At 37.5% G+C, this 24,983-nt stretch overlaps 1 protein-coding gene across 1 annotated transcript in view; it reads right to left on the bottom strand.

Moving 5' to 3' along the window:
• Nucleotides 1-24,983, bottom strand: part of GPR158 (G protein-coupled receptor 158) — a 328,709-nt gene that overhangs the window by 5,508 nt on the left and 298,218 nt on the right. The window contains exons 7-9 of the mRNA XM_059056407.2: nt 22,358-22,596; nt 9,837-9,975; nt 3,964-4,069 (exon numbers count right to left, since the gene is read on the bottom strand). Coding sequence (XP_058912390.1) covers nt 3,964-4,069; nt 9,837-9,975; nt 22,358-22,596 — 484 coding nt within the window. The remainder of the gene's footprint in view (nt 1-3,963; nt 4,070-9,836; nt 9,976-22,357; nt 22,597-24,983) is intronic.

Below are 24,983 nucleotides of genomic sequence, written 5' to 3'. Positions count from 1 at the left end.
ATATCTGTGTTCCGTTTCCCGCCTTACACGCCAGAGCACTTAGTGAGGCAATAGTAACACTTGGTTCCCTCTTTGACTCCTATTTTCATTCTTGTCTTTTTTCCAGGTTCCAAGGGTTAACTCACATTATTCCTCTTCAACGATATTTGCATTGTGAAAATGAAAATAAGTAGAAGAATCCAAAGAAATGTTCTCTTAGTGTACTCAGTACACTGCACTCGAAGAGTAGCAATTCAGACCCACTGGCAGCTAAATGGGAACTTTTTCTGAGAGGTGGTGTGTATCATATCATCTCACTTTACACAGAGGAGGCTGTATTTCATCTATGGGCACAATTGGACTTGATCACAGGAATATGACTTTCAGTCTGTCACACAGAGCTTCGAAAACACTACTTTCAAAACTCAGGGGACAGGAGATCTGAATTCCAGCCTCGATTCTGTTGTCAGTAAGATCTTAACCAGGCCATGGAACCTCTCGGGAGCACAGCGCCCTCCTCTTAGGGCTTGCGCTGGATGGCATCTACGTTTAAAATTCAAAGATTCACTGAAATTATAGATGTTTTTTCTTAAGCTCATCATTATTCTCAAGTTCCTCCCTCATTGCATTTTGATACATTTTAATTATCTTCATGTAGTCTTTTGCTATTTTTCAGTTTCATGTACTCTTGCTATCTCTACTCTTCTTCAAGTGGAAGAGTGAGGAAGAATGAATTGGGTAAATGACGGAGAGCAGCAAGAGTCGAAAGCATCCACAGCCACATTCTACACATCACATAAACCAAGTGACGGTCCTATGAAAATTGAGAGAACTTGGGTTCTCTTCTCCTAGCTTGTCATCGGGTAAAATATTTCTTTAAATAATGAACAGGTTTTAAAAACTAAAAATAGCAATCCTACTCCTAGGCATATATCCGGAGAAAAACATGGTTCAAAAGGATACATACACCCCCAATGTTCATTGCAGCACCGTTTACGATTGCCAAGACATGGAAACAACCTAAATGTCCATCGACAGATGAATGGGTAAAGAAAATGTAGTACATGTATACAATGGAATATTACTCAGCCATTAAAGAGAACGAAATAATGCCATTTGCAGCAACATGGATGGACCCAGAGATTATCAACACTAAGTGAAGCAAGTCAGACAGAGAAAGACCAATATCATGATATCACTTATATGTGGAATTTTAAAAAAATGACACAAATGAACTTATTTACAAAACAGAAACAGACTCACAGACTTAGAGAATGAACTTATGGTTACCGAGGGGAAGGGTGGGAGGGAAGGATAGACTGGGAGTTTGGGATTCACATGTACACATTGCTGTATTTAAAACAGATAATCAGCAAGGACCTAGTGTTAAAAAAAAAAAAAAAGTAGCTAATCTCATGATAAGAAATGTAGCAGTAATCCAAATGGAATAGATTAGACTTCCAAAATATACATGTGACAGGGGTCCTTCCACTTAATTTGTGTGATTCTTGACAAATCTTTTACCCTCTATATTATTATGCACTGTCTATAAAGACACCTGATACTTAAAAAAAAACAAAATATAATAAAAGAAAAAAACAGAACAGCTTGCCCTTTGATACAGAGATACAGAGATATTTTAATGTCAACCATTGTTAAAATATTCAGCTAGGCAGGTGAACACAAATTGGAGATAACATGTGAGACGGGTAGTTCTCTATTTAAGTAATAATGAATCTTTTGTATCTGGGACCGGCTGAGAAACCACAGGAACTGATGAACTTTCCCCTCACTCTTCTATTTATGTTTGTGGCAGCCACATGGGCCATAAACTTAAGGCCATAACAGGGTCCTGGTCCTCCAAAATCTCACATGCTACTGGTGGTTATTTATAAGACTGAAATTATTTTTCTTGAGCAAAGTCTTAGAGATTATCATGAGTTTAAGAGACAGTTATTTGTCAGATATTGTCCATTTCCTGCTTTATGATTTTTCCTTAATGCTTATCTCTATCTAAAATACTATTTCAAATATTTATTTTATCTTTTCTGTTTCCTCCTCTCTTCCACCAGAATATAAGTACCATGAGAGCACAGATTTATATCTGTTCACTACCCTTATTTTAGGATATAGAACAGTGCTTAGTAAAGCTCCACAATAATGTTTAAAATTACTTATTGAAATATAATTCACATACCATAAAATTCTCAATTTTTACCTATACAAGTCAGTGGTTTTTAGTATATTCATGAGGTTGCACAATCATCATCACCATCTAATTCCAGAATATTTTCATCACCCCCAAAAGAAACCTTGAACCCAGGAAGCAGTCACTTCCATTCCCCTTTTTCCCCAGCCCATGGCACCACTAACCCACCTTCTGTCTCTTTAGAGCTGTCTATTCTGGACATTTCACATAAATGGAATCATGTAATATGTGGTCTTTTTTATCTGGCTTCCTTGGCATAAGGTTTTCAAGGTTTGTACAAGTTGTAGCATGTATCAGCGCTTTATTCCTTTTTATTGCTGAATAATATTTCATTTTGTGTTTATACCACATTTTGTTTATACATTATCAATTGATGGACATTTGGGTTGTTTCCACTTTTTGGCTATTATGGATAATGCTGCGATGAACATTCATGTACAGATTAAAAAAAAATTTTTAAGCCAGCTTTACTGAGGTATAATTGATATGCAGAGAACTGCACGTTAAATGTGTACAATTTGATGAGTTTGGACAAATGCAAACACCCGTGATGCCATCACTACCAAGGTAATAGACATCAAGAATAAATTTTTGTGTAAACATATGTTTTCAATTCTCTCTGGAGCTCAATAACAATTTTCTGAATGAATAAATAAATAGTCTGAGTACATACCCATCTAATAGAAATGTAATATTATGTACAGTATAAAGATGGTTAAGATAGATTGCAGGAACAATGGCTATTTGGTGTAATTCAAGTAAGGAGGAAAATGGGCATTTTGCTCTGTTTACAATCGTTTGGCCTTCTCCATCAGGCTGAAGTTCAATGTTTTGGTTAATTGTGAGAGGTGAGGTAAAGAAAGCCTAGAGTGAAAGAATGAAATCACAATTCTGGTTTCAGCTGTGCTAACGTTACACTGTACGACACTGATAAAGATGTATTTTGCTTTCCTAAATGTCAAAGGGGAAAACAATGATAATTTTTGTTTTTCTACACATAACATTTTGTTCTAATATTTTGTTTTTCTACTTGTAAAAGAGGAAAATAGTGATAATTTGTATACTATGTTTTTTCCAAAACTCAGATATCATTTTGCTTTATTCCAAGCAGCCTCACCGCTATCAGGTCAGAGATGAGGAAACTGAGACTCAGAGAGATGAAAAGTCTTGCCTAACGCTGCATTACACAACTAACTTGGGGTGGGGTATGAGTTCAGAATCCCTGTATTCTGAGTCCTGGCCCGTTTCCCTCCATGTCAGAATGCTGTGTAGATAAGTCTTTGTCAGAATCCATCATTGTTAAGCAAGACTCTTTTTATACAACATTATAATTATTTCTATTTACATAAAAATTCTCTGAATGCTTAAAACACAATACTTCCCTGAATATGAATCCAAACAAGAGGATTCTTAGACTAGGATAATTCTCTTCAAAAACGAGCTTGAGGTTACAGCTACAATGAGGCCACCTTGAACCCCTAGTAATTAAAACATAAATACGTATCAAAGTATTTGGAAAAGGACTAAAACGGATGATGGGTTTTGTACAAACTAAAAACGAAGGCAGTTAAAAATTATGTGAGATGTTTAATAAAGCCCCAAAGAAAAGAGACACCTAGATTCCTGAGGAGGGAGTTTTAAAAACATTGTAGCGTGTCAAGCAAATCTTCACACCTCCCTTTGCCTATATTGCCAGATATTTTTTAAAGGAGAAACAATTCCACACTCATTTAAAACAACTATCTTGCAAGAGAAAAGTAATGTTGCAGGAATACCTTTGGAATCAAAAGCAACCCAATGGTGACTGTCACAGTCAAATGAGTATGTGCAAAATACAGCATCAACATCCAATCAGACTGAAGTCTTGAGGCAAGAACAAATCTGAAATGAGAATTCACCGCATTAGCAACCCAACAAGATCTCTACTTAAAACACTAGGATACTTGGAAACTCTGTTCCTCAATGTATTAGTAAAAGCAAGCAAGCAAGAAAGAATTCATACTGTTATTTCTATGACATATATTTTCATCACAGAAGAATAAGGGTCTAAGTAACCCTAATTAGATGCAGAAGATATGAACTCTTTAGTTCTTAAAATTATCAATAGTAAGAGAGATAACACATACATATATAATGTGCTAAACATTTCCTTGGATTATTATTTTGTAGGTAAGTTGAACGTGCAAAGCAAAAGCAGTGAACACGTGAATCCAAAAGAAGAGTAGGTTAAAAAATGATTGTTTCAGGCAAATTTAAGTTATAAGACACATCCAAATTATTTTTATTTTATTTTTTATTTTTTGCGGTATGCGGGCCTCTCACTGCTGTGGCCTCTCCCGTTGCGGAGCACAGGCTCCGGACGCGCAGGCTCAGCGGCCATGGCTCACGGGCCCAGCCGCTCCGCGGCATGTGGGATCTTCCCGGACCAGGGCACAAACCCGTGTCCCCTGCATTGGCAGGCGGATTCTCAACCACTGCGCCACCAGGGAAGCCCCAAATAACTCTTGATCATAATATTCTTCACTTAAAAATATTAATTAGAACTAAGGGAAAAAAATGGGTAAATATCTGTTTTAGTGAATGATCCCAGAAGTTTAAATGATAAACAATGTAATGGATAAAATGAATGTACTAATGGTTTGTAACGTGCATCTTTTAAAAATTGTTTTTAAAAATTGAAATATAGTTGACATACAAAGTGCATCTTTTAAAATACAAATCTTAGTTTTTATAGAGCATCAAATTATTTTAAAATAATTTAAAATATAATATTTAAAATTTTATCTTATTGAGGAATTTATAAATTTGTGTTCCAGGATGGCCCTTCAAGTAACATGTATAGGAAAAATTCATTATTAATATCTGATCTGATAATTTTGGAATGTTTTCACAAATCAGTAGGTACATGTACAAACTAAAACTCATGTTTTAAGGACTCATCTTTATGCAGAAACCAGATATTGCTTTTATTAAGGTCATTTTGCACTCATATTCTTCTTTTACTGTTTTCCCATCTATTGTTTATCCATGAAAGCTAAATATGAGATTTTAGTGCTTTTGGAATTAGAGAATTAGCATTTTGTTTCAATGATATACATCATCAAATTTGAAAAGCTCATATCCTAAGAAAATGCTTATGATATAATCATGAAATAAACATATATGAATCTAAAAAGAGAAGAGACTAATTTTATTTCTGCATTATACCATATTCATGACAAATTTACTAAGTAAATTAATATTATTAATATTGAAAACAAAATTTCCATCAAGGATATTTCTTCCTCATTTTCACTTCCATCCGCCCCACCCCCACCCCCCAAAAAAAATCAAGCTAAAATAGAAGCTCAGGAGTCATCAAAATGGAGATAGAGTTTTTTCCCCTGTGTCTGGAGATATTAAAAACATAGACTTATACACAGAAGTGCAGAATGGCCAAGATACTTCACAGACAACTAAAAAGGATTTTCTGGATTAACATCTTTTCTAGCTCCTTTGTGAGAAAAGTGGCTTCATACCTTTGTGTGTTTTTTTTTTAAACATCTTTATTGTAGTATAACTGTTTTACAATGGTGTGTTAGTTTCTGCTTTACAACAAAGTGAATCAGTTACACATATACATATGTTCCCATGTCTCTTCCCTTGCGTCTCCCTCCCTCCCACCCTCCCTATCATACCTGCGTTGAATGTGACTGAATATTCACTTTGTTCAGGGATGGGATACTTTTGACTATACAGTCTGTGCTGGGTCAAGTAAGATTATTTTTTAAGCACTAAAATAGGATCATCTTACTCAATAAAAAGTTATAGTCTCTGAGACAGAGTATTGAGGCACAGAAGCAGTAGAAAATGTACCCCTGAGAATAATACAACCCCAGTCTGCTGGGGCCCCTGCCAGTACTGGAGCAGACAGTCACATCAAAGGAGATGGATTTCCAGTCAAAAAACATCCTTAGGTGCTGGGAATTCCTATCTCAAATGCCAACACAGGTAAACTTGAAACTAGCCTGACAATCTCTGGAAAAAAGAATGGGTACATATATTTTGAATTAAAACAGTGAATCTTCCAAAAAATAATTTTGAGATATGCTAACATCAATTGTCCTTAATCAGCTTTTAATTACTGCCAGATTTTTTTAGGTTGCAGTTTTGATTAGAAATACCTTAAGAACAATTGGGTTTTGAAATAGTATTAAAGCTTCATTTTAAAAAATAGTATTTCAACTTAGAATATAGGCCCCAAAATCAGGTGCATAGAAATATTTGAAAATTGAGGTTAAGAATAAAGGCAAACTTTTTAAAAGGCTTGCACTTTCCCAGAGGTTTGCTTTATGCTTAGTACTAAAAATAAGTAAAGGGTTAGAACAGACTGAGCGAAATGCCTTCTCATCATTTATCCTTCTAGACTTAACCCTTTTAGGTTATTTTTGCTCCGTCTGACAATTTGGTAAGAAAGAAAGTAAATCTGTACATAATATGTAGTCATAGTTTTTAATTTATATATGTGTATGTATAAATATGAATACATACATATATGTATATATAATTTTATATTTTAAGCAGACAAGAAGAACATATATACCCTATTGATAGAGACTATCTTTGCTGATGCTGGATGCACCTTATTTAATATTACTTTGTTCTAGGAAAAAACTGCCAAGATGGATCCAGCTGATCTAAATTTTTATGTTATTGCTTCTTATCCTTGACCTTTATTAATGCTGGAACCTCAGCATGTGTGAATCCAGCCCACATGTAAATAAGGAATTGTACACACTTGATCTCTTTAATTTACTAGCTGCTGGCTCATCCCCCGAGAAGCAGTGTTCTGTAGATTTAATGGGTTAAACTATAATTCCATCGCTGGTCCCTTATGGCCATACAAATTAAACTTTCAAGAGAGTAGCTACGGTTCTTTGAAGCCAATGTGCCACCATCCAATCGAGTCTGGTCTATGTAGAAAGGTAAGTCAAATTTGGAACTTGAAATGTACAGCTTCCCCTTCAGGTTTGCTTAGCCCTGCCTAAGAAGATACCAAAAGATACCAAGGCTGGACCCTCTGCTACCATCTGAAGTCCTCCCTGTTCAAAACTGACCGGGGATTCACGAGTTGTCTGGAAGAAGAGTATGCTATGTCTGCTCAATAAGAAACCTACTAGGTTCACCATGAACCGTTCACTCAGGGCTTGTGTCTACGTGAACCCAGCTCGTGGTTTATCGGATTCTTCTGGCTGGGTTGTTTGGGGCTCTGTAGGAAAGACCTAAGCAAAGCAAGAAAGCCATTTCCAACAAGTATCTCACGTATTTCCTCTCACCCTCGTTCAGTGATGAAACAGGACTTTCTGAAGCATGGCTGCTGTTATCAGATGTAAGGGTTGGGGGGATTCCCTGGTCGATTACATTTGGAAAATGCTGGGTAAACAAAATTAAACAGGTATCTGGTACAGCAGGACTTCTCGGTATGCTAGCTTCATGGTGACATTGTTAAAAGGGAGCTGTCAAATGTGATGTGTCATAAATACACACGCATATGAAAACACCTAACAGTGATTTACTAATACATTAATAGTGCTTATCTTTGGGTGGCTGGATTAGGGAGTTTATTTTCTCTTTATCATTTTATGATTTTTTTGAAATAACCATCTATTGCCTTACTATTAATAATTTTTTTAAAGTTCATTTAAAAATCATTTACCTTGCCTACTTCTGAAAGGACCTGGGCCAGCTGAGAGTTGAAAATCTATTGAAAAAACACATTAAATGATGGAAATTGAACAGAGTAAAACTGAACAGGTTGAAAAGATACAGATCAATTTTGGCAACTGTGTTGAACAGATTTAATTTCTTGGGCAATTAATTTGATTCTAAGACACATAACAGTTAATTTTAGGGCGAAAGTGGGAAACTGCATGACAGTTACATTCTGACAGTAGAAGACATTTAAACACATCTGTGATAAGCCTTTTTGTTCAATTTTTATTTTTTACTGAAGTATGGCTGATTTACATAGCTACTGTCTTATTTATTTATTTATTGGCTGCGCTGTGCATCACGTGGGATCTTAGTTCCTTGACCAGGGGTCGAATCCCGGGCGCCCTGCCTTGTGGGCGTGGAGTCTTAACCACTGGACAACCAGGGAAGTCCGTGTGATAAGCCTTCTTACATGCTTATAACTCTCTAGTTGGTTTGTTAATATGACATTTAACTTATCAATGGTTCTAGATAAGCAGGTCTGTTAGATCTTTAAACATATGTGTTTGATATTCTGAAAACAACAGTAATGGTGCAGCTTTTTTGGGGAGAGGGGTGGGTAGACATGTGAAGGCCCTGGAGCTCCGGCGCCATAACAAAGCGCCCCCCGGCGCCCACGGTGTTTTAGACCAGGGCCTCTTCGCTCAGACCCTTGAGCTCCAGTCTGAGTGGGACTAGAGAAAGCACCCTTTTCTTTGCTTATTCATGATTTCATATTCTGCGTCTCATCTCCTCCCTCCTCTTCTCTCTCTTGAGAGGGCAAGAAAAGCAAGGCGGCAAGTTCCCTTGATTCCTGGCCGTCTCTGATGGAGTTTCCAGGGTTGCCAGGTCATAAATACCTCTTTCTCTTACTTTAAGAGTTTGAAAAGTGTAGATTATGCCTGAGGCCCCACTGTTCTTTGGCATCATCTATTCCTAGAAGTGCAAGATGTCATTTTATGATTGTTGACTAAAGTGAGAGGTGAAAAACATCCTGCAAAACTTCCGCAGATCCACACCTTTTCACCCTATTATTAATCCCTATCTTTCCATTGCGGGCCAAGACTAATGTTCAAAATTTCTAACTACATTCTTAAGTGTGTCCTAACTTTTAATATATGTCGAGCAATTAAATGGCATCTCTTTGCTGCTTTTCAGACTATAGGATTCCTTTTTGGTTGTCGTTCTTGTTGAGGTTTTTATTTCATCTTCAAATATGAATCAGGTGAAAATTCTCAGAAGATAATTCATACATATTTCGTTTTGTTCACTTATTATAAGCCACTTTCTTCCTCCTTTGTACTCGCTGGTTATGGAGATACATGGAATAATAAGAAACGGAGGGCCGGGCCATATTTTCTTACCACAGGAAGTCATCACTACAGTGTAATGATGAAAGAACCCCACTGCACACAGAAATGCAGACATCAACTTGGAGTGGTTTTTTGGTTCTGAATTCAACAGATTTCACATACATAAGTTATCTGAGTGTTAAAATTTTGAAAGTATAAACCAGCCTAATAAACATGAATGAAAACATAGACAATTTACCTGTATCTCTTTTATAATGTATGCATGTATTGCTTTATATCTTTAGAACAAACAGTATTATGTATCATAAACAATATACCCAATGACATCCCCATAAGTGGTTTAACACAATACAATAACATTGAGTTACCCTTCCAAATAAATGAAGGCAATAAACAACTCATCAGAAGGAACTAAGAACAGCAGAGTTTAAAAAAATCAAAACGATTCATTTGCCATTTCTGTGACAAAGAGATTAGTCAACTTATAAAACACTATCCTTCCTACATCTTTCCATTATGCATCTTATCCAATTTTGCTATTTAAATTAAACTGCAACACATCAGAAAAATAAAACAGTTATTGAGTGGCTCTGCAGATCACTTGCCTAATTGTATGGAATATAGCGGAGATAATGAGCTCATTGTGAACTGCAACAGCCATATAGCGCGGCTCGTGAAAAGCTGATGGGACTGTTCGCACCGCATAGCAGAGATAAACACCCCATAGGAGGAATAAAAATTCAGCTGTGAGAAGAACAAACAAACAATTCTCTGTTAGTTTTATAGGTGAAGAAAGAAGTAAAATTTAAGCTCTTTAGCATGCACTTTGTGTCTAGGATAGAAACACATAGAAATAGATGCATACAAAATGTTCATATATGAATACCTATGCCATACATTTATTTAAAATTTTTATTCAGTGTATAGAGGATTTTTTCACAGGTACACTTTGTGTTTTAATTAAAAAAATTTTAAAATAGTGTTTGGCATCTCAGATTGCGTGTGTGTGTGTGTGTGTGTGCGCGCTAATACCTGGCTTTTTCCTAAAACAATTGTAAAATAATTTTCCACGTTCCCAACCTAAGTTTAAGCTGTTCATAGAGCATCTGGGTCACAATAAAGTCCTCAAGGCAACAAAAGTTTATAATGTGTTTACATGCAGCTCCTAGAAATTTCAATTCTTACTGCATTGAGTCTGGTTCAATACATAAAGACCTCCATTGCCAGAAATGTGAGAAAATAGGCTGCTAAACATTCAGTGGCATAGGTTATAGTTGAACCATTATTTCCTCACACCATGACAGACATCATATCTTTGGAGGGTATATGCTAAAGGCTTATAGTGAAATTCACAATTACCTTGTTTGATTGCTCAAGCCAGAAGAGACCAGCGTAGTGTAGCAGTTAAGGATAGGGCTTCAGAGTCACACTAGACCTGATGGGGAATTCTAGCTGGATCCCTAATTACCTTTGCATAATCTGAGGCAATTTAACCTCTCTGGTCACAGTTTCCTTACCTGGAAAATGAGGGTAATAAAAGTACATATTTCATGGGATTATTTGCTAATGAAATCGAATAATGGCTATACAGCACTTAAGAGTTTCTGACAGAGTAGATGTCAGATAAATAAATAAATAAAAACAGATGTTAAATAATTGGTTCTTATTGTTAAACATCTCCTTGGACTTTTTTTTTTTCCAAACTGAATGTTGTTATTTTAATTCATTCTGAGCAGTAACTGTTACCATCCATTTTATCTGTCTTAGTGACATGACCTCATGGGAAGACGATATATAGTTAACAAAAAGAAAGCTCTAATTTGGAGAAAACATTTCACCAAATGCATTACCTAGGGGTAACCTACTTATATACTGAAACACTGATTTCCAGCCCCATATGCCCAGGTGTTTTACCTGCCAAAGTTTCAGCATATTTCTACCATATTTAAACAATAAGCAGTGCCCTACTCATTGAAAATCCCTTAAGTAAACACATCTGTCAAGAGTTACTCTAAAACCCTGATGTGGTCAGAAGTTAAAGGGAAAATAAACCTCACTCAAAGGTCTCCATGAGACTAGGGTGGAGGGTCCCAGTTATTCTGTATGTTGGCCACTGGCGTCCGTGTATGTTCTTTCTAGCCAAGCTCTACTGGATCAGGAAAAGGAAAATCAGGAAATACCGACGTGTTCGTGTATAACTTTCTTTCCTAAGGCTTGTACTTGTGTCCATGCTACTACTATTGCCTCTTCACTCAGGTTTGAAATCTCAGTGCCACCTTTCACTGACACATTTCTACCCTGAGTTACTTTTCCTATGTATCACCTTCTCTCAATGTTCACAATTATAATCCTTGCCTAAGTTCCTACCAGTTTATTCCTTATTTGTTACAATTATTTATCAACTGTTCCATCTAAACCTGGATTCACCCTTTATTAATTCATTCTTCATAACAGTGACAAGTTCATTTTTCTGAAGCTCCACCTTGATCATATCAGGATTTGTCCAAATCTCTGCCACTCCGTTTGGGTTAACGGATTTGTATTTCCATTAGAAGATTCACTCACACCCACTTAGGACCCTGGAATAATTCCTGCTCCCAAAGGAAGACTACAGGGGTTCCTGCTAGGGCAGACATATTTCAAGTTTCAAGACTTTGATGACTTTCTTGCAAGAAAGTTTCAAGGCTTCCTTGCCACCCAGGCTTCCTGTTAGCTGTTCCATTGCTCGGCCTTATTCTTCTGGGCTTGTGTATTTCTTAGACTCTGACTTCTTGTCTAGTCTCTGGCCCTCAGGTTAGCCTTTGGTGAGGAGCTGCATGCATCTTCATTTAGAAATCTTCAGTAGCTCACTATTAACCTACTCCTTGCCCTCGATGACCTCCTGTTATGCATCCAACACAATCCCCAAAGCTCCGCATCATGAACTCTGAGCTGGCCCAGGAAGCCTCACTGTCCTCTGAACACTCCAAAGATTCTTCTTGCCTCTGAGTCTTTGTTCATGTTATTGCTCACCTACCAAGTCTCCTCTCACCCATATTTCTAAACATTAGCCAATTTTTCAATGTCTGATTCAGGTCCCACCTCCATCACAAGGCCACCTGAAATGATTCTAACTTACACTGAAGTTTCCTTCCTCTAATCTCTTACAATTTTTAACTATCTATACTACACAATGCAGAGACTAGTAATGCCACACAATATATAATTGGGAGAAAACTGTTCACGGACTCTTGAGCCCCGACTGTGATGACCTTCTTCAGGGCAAGAACTGAGTCTTCATTTATTTTTTCTGTCTTTGCCCACATAGATGACAGCAACAGTACTCATCACACATGGATAAGATTTAATAAATATTTGTTGAATTGAATGAATATAAATGATATCAGTTCCACATCATGAGAGATGCAGGCCTTCTGTTACCTTACTACTCCATCTAACACTTATGGATGTCTCGATCAATCTAACATCTATATACATGATCCATCTATATACAAGATCTAAAGATCATACTGGCATTATTATTAATAGTGGCAATTGCTACTTACTGATAGACCGCTAGGTGTGTGGTACTGTGCTTGGCACACAGAATGATGCATGCAAAAAAATTATTATTTTTTAACATCTTTATTGGAGTATAATTGCTTTAACCATGGTGTGTTAGTTTCTGCTTTATAACAAAGTGAATCAGCTACATATACATATATCCCTACATCCCCTCCCTCTTGCATCTCCCTCCCTCCCTCCCTATCCCACCCTCTAGGTGGACACAAAGCCCCGAGCTGATCGCCCTGTGCTATGCGGCTGCTTCCCACTAGCTACCTAGTTTACCTTTGGTAGTGGATATATGTCCATGCCAGTCTCTCACTCTGTCCCAGCTTACCCTTCCCTTCCCCATGTCCTCAAGCCCATTCTCTACATCTGCATCTTTATTCCTGCCCTGCCCCTAGGTTCTTCAGAACCAAAAAATATTATTAAACAATGCTAGTACAAAAATATACTGTACTTGAAGGATTTACATGTAGCTGAATTATGAAAACACTATCCCCTGCCACCTATTGCAGTGTTTTCATGTAACGTTATACTGAGGATTTTTTTTTTAAAGAAAAGTAGTTATCAGGTTAATTAGTGTGCTACAATGGAGAATTACATTTAAAAATATAAGACAAAATAAGATTCCTCCTAATAGCTTAGCTGAACATTAAAAACATTTCATTAGCAATATCAAACAATATGCTCTGGCTGAAAACAAAATATAATTAACTTCAGACTAACACTGCAATTAGTAAAGAAAATATGCAGATGTTACCAAATTTTGCAGTATTATTACATGGGAGTTGAAATATGTGCTGTGCCTCTGCTTTAAAAAATAATTTCTGGTGGTAAATGATTTTGATGGGAGGCATGGGTATAGTTAAAAAGGGAATTGCATTCAAATTTAAAGATTCAAATAGGGCTTTCAGAAAACTGAGGTATTCTATTTTTAATCTATAAGGAATAACACTTAGTTTAAAAGTTAACTACCATAGCTTTTAAAAAATTAATATGCCATAATGAAAGTAATTTCAAGTTATCTTTCCAAAGGCCTGGGTCAAGCAAAGAAGTGAGAATTAATATCAGTTCTTTGCCACTGAAGATGTCCCAGATCTGTGATCTCAGAACACCCACAAGGGCTGACACAAAAACAACATCAAAGTACAAATGTCTCTCAAGCTGTGGTCCCCTGCTTTGCCATGTTGCAAAGGCATTTTGTATTTAATAACATTTTATGCCTCTTAGCCCGTTTAAAAATTAGTTTACATGGCACAAATTAAATAAATACAGGAAGCATTTAGGTTCCATTTCCCAAGTGTGCCTTTTAATGTCATCTTCTGTTTTTCTCTAAATCCTATCCACTTAGAAAATTTATGGTCAAAGTAAACTTACTCTGTTTTTATTCCAATAGTATGGTGGGCTGCATAGAAGTTACGGTTAAGTATTAAGTCAAACAACTTCAATAATGCTTGAGAACAGCTCAAATTCTATCATTCCAAGGTTTGACTGCAAACAGAAGCCTTGATATTCTGGAGGCTTTCTGCCTTTTCTTTGGTTAAAATAAAGACAGTTATGAGACGTACAATGATGAAAACCATGAGAATGATACTCCTGGTAGAATCTTAAAGGGTGAAGTGACTTTGTGAGACTACGTGGTCTGCGGGTACATTTTTCAGTGTGTGGCTGTGGCTGTGAAAGTGTTGCTTGGTGAGTTGCAGTTATCCTGGTTGTGGTGAAGTCACTTTATTCACCTGAGAAGCATGGAAAGATGGATGTTGCAGTGTATTTCACAACTAGGACACCGGGGGCCAGAGTGTCTGTTCCCGTCTCAGCTCCTGGGAGCAGCAAGTCACAGGGATGGAGAGCTGGCCGTAGGATACGCCCATGGAGAAGCTATAGCTCCATCCCTGCTGACTCACAGTGGAGACAGAAGAGCAGGGCCTGGATCCCAGGTCTCCTGGTTCCTGACCAGGGCTCCCTAAATTACATTCTTCGACTGAGACTTTCTTTTGCTCTATTACTAACAGAGGTGGACAAAATCCTTGGAAGTATTTTTGTACTACTGAAGAAAATAAACATTTTTCCAAGCAACAATTGTGTTTTAAACTACTAATATACTAATTAGAATTAGCCAGTGGTAGTTAAAAGAGTTCTACTCAAAAGTACTGTTTGTCCCTTATTTCATCTGACTTCATAGCTAACATCTGTTGAATGTGCCAGGTGCTGTGCTGAATGCATTTTGTACATTAGCTACATTTGGTTCTTTTAAAAATGACTGGGGCAGAATTCTGAATGCTGAAATTTCAAGTTTGGGTCAGGGACGCTGTGTGGCGATACTAAGGAACACTGTTGTTAATCAAATGAACTTTACAGTTCATACAGCAACCTAACTGTCCGATCCTCTTCCCCCCTCACTGCCGGGAGCTCTAGGCAGAACTGCCCGGGGTACATTTGCAGGTTGGGTTCTCTTCACTGCTCCCTTTCACAGAGCTCTAGACCTGGGGTCAAGTTTTTCACAAGCTCCACTGGACTGGGGAAGGGACAGGAAGTGTACTTTCCCTTCTCTCTGGCATATGTGTTTAAGATCTTTAAAGTTTGAGGGGGGGTGACAGAAATGTAGTGAACCCAAGGTTCTTCCAAGCTTACGGACACACATTAAAAGGTCATGAATGCAAGAAGAGACAGAAGAGAGGGACAGGATGAGATCAGGGCCTCTGAGGGCACAAGGTCAAGGTCACGGCAGCAGGCTGGGTCTCCCAGGAACGTCCCTTCCATTTCTCTCTCCCTGCCACTTGCTTGTGTGTTGTTTGAGATGGGAGTTGGAATTGGGGTTATTTGTTACCACTTCAAAAATGTATTTTAAAATTTCAGTCCTTTGTGGAAGACTGACAGCACTGAGAATTGCCTTTGCTTGGGCGTCGTCACTAGAAACTCACATGTGCTTTTGAAGGGCTAGCGTGAGTGCTTTTAGAATGACTGTAGTGGGGGTTACTGTCCCAAGACAGTCCTGACCCCATCACAAAATTCCTTTCACTTCCAGAAAGAAAAATGGCACTGTAAGGATAAAATTAAGGAACAAAAATTAATTAATTTATCCTTTCTCTCAGCCCTTTAGCATCAAATAAATACTCCTGAAAGAAGTAAAATATTTTTCAGAAGATGTAGTATATGGATAAAAAAGGAAAATAACCTCCACTTGACTCATTCTAAAAACACTCAAGCAAGACCTTCAGAAAGTATGTATGAGTTTCTCATGACATAGCCCAAGCCTGTCAATGCGGTCAAGCTTTTATCCTTTGATTGAAAATTAAAAATACATTTAAAAAATCATTTATTTATTTATTTATTGTTTTGCGGTACGCGGGCCTCTCACCGTTGTGGCCTCTCCCGTTGCGGAGCACAGGCTCCGGACGCGCAGGCGCAGCGGCCATGGCTCACGGGCCCCGCCGCTCCGCGGCACGTGGGATCCTCCCGGACCGGGGCGCGAACCCGCGTCCCCTGCATCGGCAGGCGGACTCTCAACCACTGCGCCACCAGGGAAGCCCCAAAAATACATTTAAAAAATGGTAACCAATGATGCAGCGTGGATTAAGGCATATGGTACATTAGAATAAAAAAAGGTGTATGTAAATGATCCTAGATCATGAACATTAATCTCAGTCAGATGGAGAGGAAGTCTAATCTATTTTCCCCAATACTCATTAAAGGGTGCTTATATCACATTTCACCGGTCACAACATAGCCTAATCTTCTGGGGTGATTAAGTATCTTAATCCTTAGAAACAATTGTTATTTTAGAACTTCCCTATATAACTCAGTAAGAGTTACTGTATTCTTCTCAGTTCCTTGTAAACACTGGTGTACAACTAATTAAATTACTGAACACACTGTCTGTTTTTTGTGTTTAAAATATTATACCAGGAAAGAGAAGAACAAAGAAGAGCATGTTAATGAAGAAGAGAAAAGATTATATTTTCTGTGGTGAAAACATTCCATGTGAAATTTCATGGAAATAAATGAGTACTTTTGCACAGTAAGGAAATCAGTGTTGGAATTCTCTGAAAGCAACCAAATCTTTAAAATTCCCAAATGGAATATGTGAACCCAAGCTTATCACAACTGTTTAATCACTGCTTAGATTTCTCTCTGTCTTTTTGTAAACTTGGTGAATAAAACATAAAGCAAGGGATGTCAAGCTCTAAGGGGTTTTCAGAACCATGGTGGACTTTTCACAACCAGGAATGGGGGAAGATCCTAATTTATAAGACAGTCCCTGTCGGGGGACAGTTATTAGATCATGTAAATGCAGTTGAGAAGAGTTAGGCCATATCAGAGATACAGAAAGATACAGATAATAATAGAAGATAAAGAGAAGCCTGGATGGAGCTTTTTGTACACCTTCTTGTGCTGGTTAAGGAAGGCAGAAAAATAGCTTTATTCTCAGTTATGCCCACTTTTAATCACATTAGATTATCACCACCTAACTTCTGGAAGAAGTCAAGGAAACATTTCAGTGCTTGCCTAGATATGAACGAAAGGCTGACGCAGAGATTCAGCCAAGGGACAGACATTCTAAATGTCCTTGACGTTGCCATCCCCCAGCAGTCAGCTTTTTGCGGCGCTGTTGCTTTTTCTCATAGGCAAGGTAAGAATCTGTCCACTCACTCTAACTTACCTTGGTCACCGGTGCCGGTTCAGTATGGTGCCTGTGTTCTGAACATGCAGTCAGAAATTGCTAACCAACTGAGCTCACCAACTCAGTATACGGAAGAATGAACTCCACTGTGTTACCACCTCTGCTATCAAATTTACGTATTCCACACTTGGAAGCTCTATACTGGAGGACCTTGGCCTCAAGCTCTAAATCTAGGTGTAAAGATGTGGTCTTGTGACATTAGGAAGGTAATTCAGACATGAGAAGTCAGTTCCAATCATTTGTCAGTTGGTACCAACCAACTAGGAAACTCACCGGGTGATGAAGTTTTAACTTTTTAACCATGATAAATTTGACTGCTATCGTGAAAAATCCTGAACATGAACAACTGACTCCCAACTGACTAACTAGCACACACAGATTCAGAAAAAAAAATCTCATAATCCTACTACCAACTTTTTTTCCAAATGAGTATGACTTAGGATAGATACTTGCTTTCTCCACTTATTTAGGGGAATGTTTGTCCATCCCAACTCCTTTATTCTTTACACAGCTCTAGGGGAATGGTGAAATAATAAAAATATCTATCAAAAGCAAATCAGTTTTATTCTACTTCACTATTTGTAAATGCACTAAGCAGTATTCTAAAAACTACAATCTGATTTGCCATGCCAAATTTGTACCGAGCTCTTATTTTGACTGGATAGTTTGGGTAAGTCAGAGGTCAAATTTCATAAGTGGGCTGGGGACTGTCATTTTAGTTTTTACATAATTTGCTCAGAAACACCTACCCCAATCTGAACATATACACTTTACCGTTAAAATTGATTTGGGTACAACTGTGTAACTCCTGGATTTTTAGCTTTAATGTGTCTCCTCACACTGGTCTAACCCTGACCATAGAAAATATTACACAATAAAGGGAACCGAGCTCCTTCTTTGTTCATTCAGCAAATATTTCTCGAGAGCCTACAACTGACAGATACTTTGTTAGGTGCTAGGGGTATAGGGGGAACCATCCAGGCGATGTTGTGAAGAACAGATAGCTAGCTACTGGGTTGGGAGAGGAAAGAGAGTGAACAGATGTGAGAATCCTTCCTTTTGCCTTCAGTCAGCTGCAGATAAGATACTGAAACACGCTTAGAGAAGCGCTGAGTCATATAAAGATGACTAGGATAAGTACTGCGGTATTATCTTTATTACAGATGTAGATGATTTTCAAAGATGTATGTGGCAGCTTAAGTTTTTCCAGGAATTCTAATCTGATCTAGAAATACTCTGGAACATCCAAATTTTGAGGTTCTCTTTCCAAGAGATAAAATAAAATCTTTTTAAAAAAAAAAACAGACTGCTGGGCCTGGAAAGTGTTTCTTACCCTGGCCAATGTTCACCTGTCTTTCCCAGTCGCAATGTTTAGAAATATCTTTATTTGCTTTCCATTAAAGTTTTACTTCACATTTTTTATATAGGACAAACAATGATTATTGAGAATTATAAACAGACATAAATAATAATGGGATTCTGAAAGTCATTTTTCTTCCATTTCTATGTTTTGAAATATTTCCTATGTTTTCAGATATTTCCTCAAAGAAGAAACTGAGGCTCACAGAGGTTGGGAGGTTTTTCCAAGTAGTTTTCTGTATCTCACTCCTCCTTCCGAAACATCTGTGGTAGGAAAATCACCTGCCCGGGGAGGTCTGAGCAGACCCGTGCAGTAAGCAAAAATAGAGAGGACCCATTCTTTAAATTTACGACCCATATTTCTAACTGGAGTTCTACTTCAGTGGGAAAACTAGTATCACACTCTTTCAAATGGTCCTTTGTTTTGCATTAAAAAAAAAAATAGATTGTTTCTGACAGGTAAAGGTGATCCAGAACACATGTTTATCAAGAAATTAACCATCACTTTTCCTTTTTTTTCCTAAATTGACTTCTGACACTAAGCTTCTGCTCACAACAACTTTAAGGTAAAACCTTATCTCCAGCCTCTCCACATCCTTCCCCCTGCACAGAAACATTTCTGTTTAGGAAACGGGGAATAATTTAGCTTTCAGTACCTGTTTCTTTCTGGCTGACTGGAGATACATGAATTTATTCTTGAATAACAGCCTGGATATAAAAAAAATCTAATGGTAAACATGGTACTTATAGAAATATATAAAGAGGACTGAAAAGAGGCATATGTTACACATTAGCAAACATTAAATTAAGAGAGGTTAAATATGGAATATCTAATATCACATGCAGAAAGAGAAATAAATGAAATCGCTGTAGGGCAGTGTGAAAAAAAGTTTATAGCAACCACATGTCTCTGAGTTTTCAAGACGGTCCTAATTTCAAATATTTGTTCCTGTTGTTAAATCGCGTGTCTTGACTTTTCTTTAGAGAATTGTGTTACTGCAAGAAAAGTGTAATTTTTTTTTTTTTTTTTTTTCGGTACGCAGGCCCTCACCATTGTGGCCTCTCCCGTTGCAGAGCACAGGCTCCGGACGCTCAGGCTCAGCGGCCATGGCTCACGGGTCCAGCCGCTCCGCGGCATGTGGGATCCTCCCAGACCGGGGCATGAACCCGTGTCCCCTGCATCGGCAGGTGGACTCTCAACCACTGCGCCACAGGGAAGCCCCAAGTGTAATTTTTGAAACTAAGGTGTTGCAGTAGTTTATAGGACAAAAACAACGACTGGAAGATAGCAAAAACACCACCACCAAACATTTAACTTCTTACCTCTTGATCTGTGCACCCTATCATTAGCCTTTTATTTTCCAGTATTTTACACTCTAAAGAAGGTCACATCTGTGACTTCTATATAGAAATAAGTAGGAACACATAACTGACAGTAACCTGCAATTGATTTTACATAAACTTTCTTTATATAAAAGTAAGAATTTTATATGATAAACAAGATCCACTGAATACCTATAATGTCTCTAGTAAGGTGTTGAACACTTTACGGGAAATATAAAATATATAAAGGCCTTATTCCTCTCATCAGGTAGTTTACTATTGGTTTACATAGATAAGTGAGAATTGTTAAAAATTATTAAAAAGCAGAGTCAGGTGGTAAAGACTCTTGGCACAATGGTAGTTCAATAAAGGAAGACAGCCACTCGGACCTGAGCCCAGGAATCTTTATAGAAGAGAAGTTCTTTGAGGCATGGTAAAGTTTAGCATATTGTAAAGAGGTACAGAGAACATTTCCTTTGATAGGAACAGTGGTGAAGGTGGGTGGGAATTGTGTGAAGCATGAAGGAAATGCCTAACTGGAAAAGGGGATAATGCTGAAATACACTGTAAATAATGCTGGATGGTTACATTTATTGTGAGTCTTAAAAACCTGTTAAAGGAATCTGGAGAACCAGAAAGTGAAGTGATAAATCAATAAATTCAATCTATTAATAGACTGCTTTCAGGAGATACACACACACACATACCCACACACACACCCACCAAATTCAGGGATTTGGGAGTTGGAATCATTAGAATGGAGAAGGACTTCGAGCAGTGCTTCTCAAAGTGCGGTTTCAGGACCAGGAGCAGCAGCATTGCCTGGGAACCTGCTACAAATGCAAATTCTTGGGCTCATTTCCGCTTGCTCATTGTCTACCCAATGATGCCTCATTATGAATTTGAGTATTATAGTCTTTGTAAAACATAAAAGAAATATAATGGGCTTTTCTTCATAGTAATATTGGGAAATGATTTTCCCTAGTTTGGTTAACTTGGATTGGAGAACGTAAAATGTTATAGGTTCCTATTAAGTAGAAATTTTATATCTATACAATTTGTTTAATTTTCATATCCAGACTAAAGTCAGAATCGGAATTGCTTCTTACCTTAGTTCTATGCTTTATCTTCTGATACTGATGTTGATATCTCCTAATATGAAACTACTGATATCTTCTTTGATATTGATCAAAACAATGATGATTGACTTTATATATTATCATTATAACAATCCCCTTTATGTACCCACATTGCTTCATTATTACAGATATCAGGCCTATAAGATTCCTAAAATATCTTGTCCAGAAAAACATTATTCCATTTAAATTATAAACTAAATACACATTTGCTTCTAGCAAAATAGTAAATGTGAACATTCAACGAACAATTGCCAAATATGGGGGAGACAGAAAATGGGAATTAAATTCATGGGTTTATTTTTGCCAAATAAAATTAAGATTTGTCCCTGGTTGACTGAGGGGAATGACAGCAAAATAATAAAGGGTTTCTGTATTTTGGGAGGCTTAGTTTAAAATAGCCCAATATTAACAACAGAAAAATTCCTATGGATTTTTCTCTTCCTCATTTTTCCAAAAACTGAGCTACCAGAAAAATAATCTGTTTTTGGCCCAACTCATCACGGGATTCTTCCAAGCTCTCCAGTTTCCCAGTCACATAACTTACTACCTCCAAGGAGCATGGCTTTGTGTTTGTATAATACTGGACCTCCAGAGAATCCCCAGTAAATTATCTTTAGAGGAAAAAGACAAATTAGAAATTTTGCCCAGAGTGCTCTAGATACCAAGCCTGACTTATCATAGGAGCAAAACAATATAAAAAATACCAGTACGCTTCCTTTCTCCTCCCAGCTAAAGAAATAAGTCAAGAGAACAGCTACTGTTAGCTAAATAGGGACACACTGATAGGACGGAAAGCAGAAAGTCTCTCTGTACAAAGAAGTTGCCTTTACTGACTGTATTTCTCCTTCTTGATTACATTTTCTGAACAAAGCTACACACCTTTGAAAAAGATGGAAACTCTCAGAAAAAGTTTGCATTCCACATGTCATTATTATCTTTTCATAATATTGTTTCACCAAAACCATATTAGGTGAAATTCCTTTAGAGTTTGTGAAAGGGTTTGGCAGGGCTTCTAACAAAGTCCATTTTAATGTTAGTGGGCAAAGGACAAAATCGCACAAAGCAAGTGATCACGTACCAACTGCTGTCATGTAGTCCCAGCGCTCAACGAGGCACATATTGAAGATGAGGTGATCTGATGTTTGCCCTTGGCCAATGAGTGAAATCTGCCTTTCCGAATTCTGGCAAACAGAGGAAGTCCAGCCAATGAGAAACCAAAACACTACCAGGAGTATTACTGCCAGCATCCTCATGACCCGTCCACCGGTCATGTATGGAATCCGTTGGGCTGTTCGTGAAAGAAACACCTTCAAAACCCTGGAAATGCAAGACATCAAAATGTGAAGGCAAACCTAACAACCAGAAAGTACAATTCTAAAATATCTCATTTTTTTAGGTGAAATTTAAACCCACCCAAACCTACTTAGGCAGAGTTTTAACATAAAAAACAAACAACAGTGTTGCCTATACTTTTACCGAATTTCATTCTAGTTTACCTTCCAATAGCAGAACAAATATCCTGCATTAGGGGTCAGTGAGTCAACAGATTTGTGCAGGATGGAATTCTTTTGAGTATGTTTTAATATTTCAAGAAAAAGTCTCAGGACCTTAGAAAGATCCATAGGCAAACACTGCTCAAACTGAGTTTCTGGGGGATCAAAATATAGTCCTAAAAGTGAGTCGGTGGGTTTTACAATATTATACGAAGTCAAAGACTTCCTTAAACCAGTTATTCTTTTTTACAGTAGAATGTTATAAAAGGTATTTTCTGAAAATCATTTTATATAGCCTCCCTTTATAGTCATTTTGTCACATTACCAAAAATAAGTATGAAAACAATAAGAAGGGTATTTAAATACCCCCTGAATAAGATTATTGCATTAAGGAAGAGGATATGACCTATAAGAAATGTAGCGATTTTTAAAACTTGGGTTTTTTTTTTTTTCTGTATATATGACCCAAATGTACAGCCAGAGTTGAGACGTACTGGATTACACGATATCTAAGAAGTGTTCCGCCTCTAAAAATGGTGTGAAGACAAAACCCAACCTTACTCTAGGGATCTTTCCAGCCACCCTTTCTTTAATTTCGTCTCCAAAATATTCGTCGCTGATTTGAACCCCCCATCCTCATTCTGACATTTTAGGTCACACTATGGTGGCCTGACATAAACTACCATGAGGGGTTTATGATACTACACGGGAATCCATAATCAATTCCCAAAAGGCAAAAATGAATTCATCTTCCCAACTTTTCTATTTCCTCCTCTATCTGATTCTTTCAACATTTTAAATGAAATATTCATATGCACTATTCATAAAAATCATTATAAATATGGAAATGAAACATACACACCTGAAATAACCTAGACGTATTTTACTATTTTTTCTCTCAATGCTGGGCTTTGATAGTTCTTCCAAATTAACACAACACATCCAGTAAAGAAAGTTATTTTCTAGCAGATTCTTATTTATCCTCCCCCCACCCCGCATATCTTTAATCCCACTGTCCTTCAGCTAACACACAGCATGAAGTTATTTAATTCTGAATAAAATACTTATCCTCAATTTTTATGTGGAACAATGTCAGAAAGGTATCAGTATAAAATAAGAGTACAAAGGAAGATCACTTCACTCACCATTTAACTACAGATAGTCCCCAACTTAAGATGGTTCGACTTGCGATTTTTTGATTTTATGATGGCATAAGGTGACAAGCATTCAGTAGAAACTGTACTTTGAGTTTGAATTTTGACCTTTAACGGGGCTAGTGATATGTGCTGCGATATCCCCTCCTGACGCTGCAGCTCCCAGGCAGCCACGCGATCACGAGGGTAAACAACTGACCCACTTACAACCACGCGGCGCTCATTCGACCATTCTGTTTTTCACTTTCAGTACAGTATTCAATAAATTATATGAGACATTCAACATTTTATTATGAAATAGACTTTGTGTTACATGATTTTGCCTAAGTGGAGGCCAATGTAAGTGTTCTGAGCACGGATAAGGCAGGCTGGCCTAAGCTATGATGTTAGATGTACTGAATGCATCCTCGACTTTACGATGTTCTCAATCTACAATGGGTTTACCTGGATATAACTCCACTGAAAGTCAAGGAAGATCTGTAGTTCACCAAATCAGCAGCTACTCTCCATTCCCTGGGTGAAACATACTGAGTATGGCCCGTGTCATGCTGAATGCTAGTACTGGCAGCTAACGCAATGCCTCTCCCCAGTACCCCTCCAACACTTTTGCTCCAACTAGTTGAATCGTTCCTTGTTAAGAATCGGTTGTATTTGTCCCCAGATTATGCCCACTGTTACCATCTTTTTTTCTTGACAGTTGATAGCTGATTTGTAATATTATATTAGTTTCAGGCATACAACATAGTGATTCAATATTTTATAGATCATACTCCATTTAAAGTTATTATAAAATGATGGCTATATTTCCCTGTGCTGCACAAATATATCCTTGTTGCTTATCTATTTTATACACGGTAGTCTGTATCACTTATCCCATGCCCCGAACTTACCCCTCCCCGCTTCCTTTTCCCCACTGGTAACCACTAGTTTGTTCTCTGTATCTGTGAGTCTGTTTCTGTTTTGTTATATACATTCGTTTGTTTTATTTTTTAGATTCCACATACAAGTGATAAAAGAGTATTTGTTATCATTTTACATAATTTAACTAAACTGACTG

The sequence above is a fragment of the Kogia breviceps genome, chromosome 3 (assembly GCF_026419965.1).
Source record: "Kogia breviceps isolate mKogBre1 chromosome 3, mKogBre1 haplotype 1, whole genome shotgun sequence".
NCBI classification, from domain to species: Eukaryota; Metazoa; Chordata; class Mammalia; order Artiodactyla; family Physeteridae; genus Kogia; species Kogia breviceps.
The sequence above is the reverse complement of the archived record's forward strand: the minus strand, read 5'-3'. Positions and strand labels throughout refer to the sequence as shown.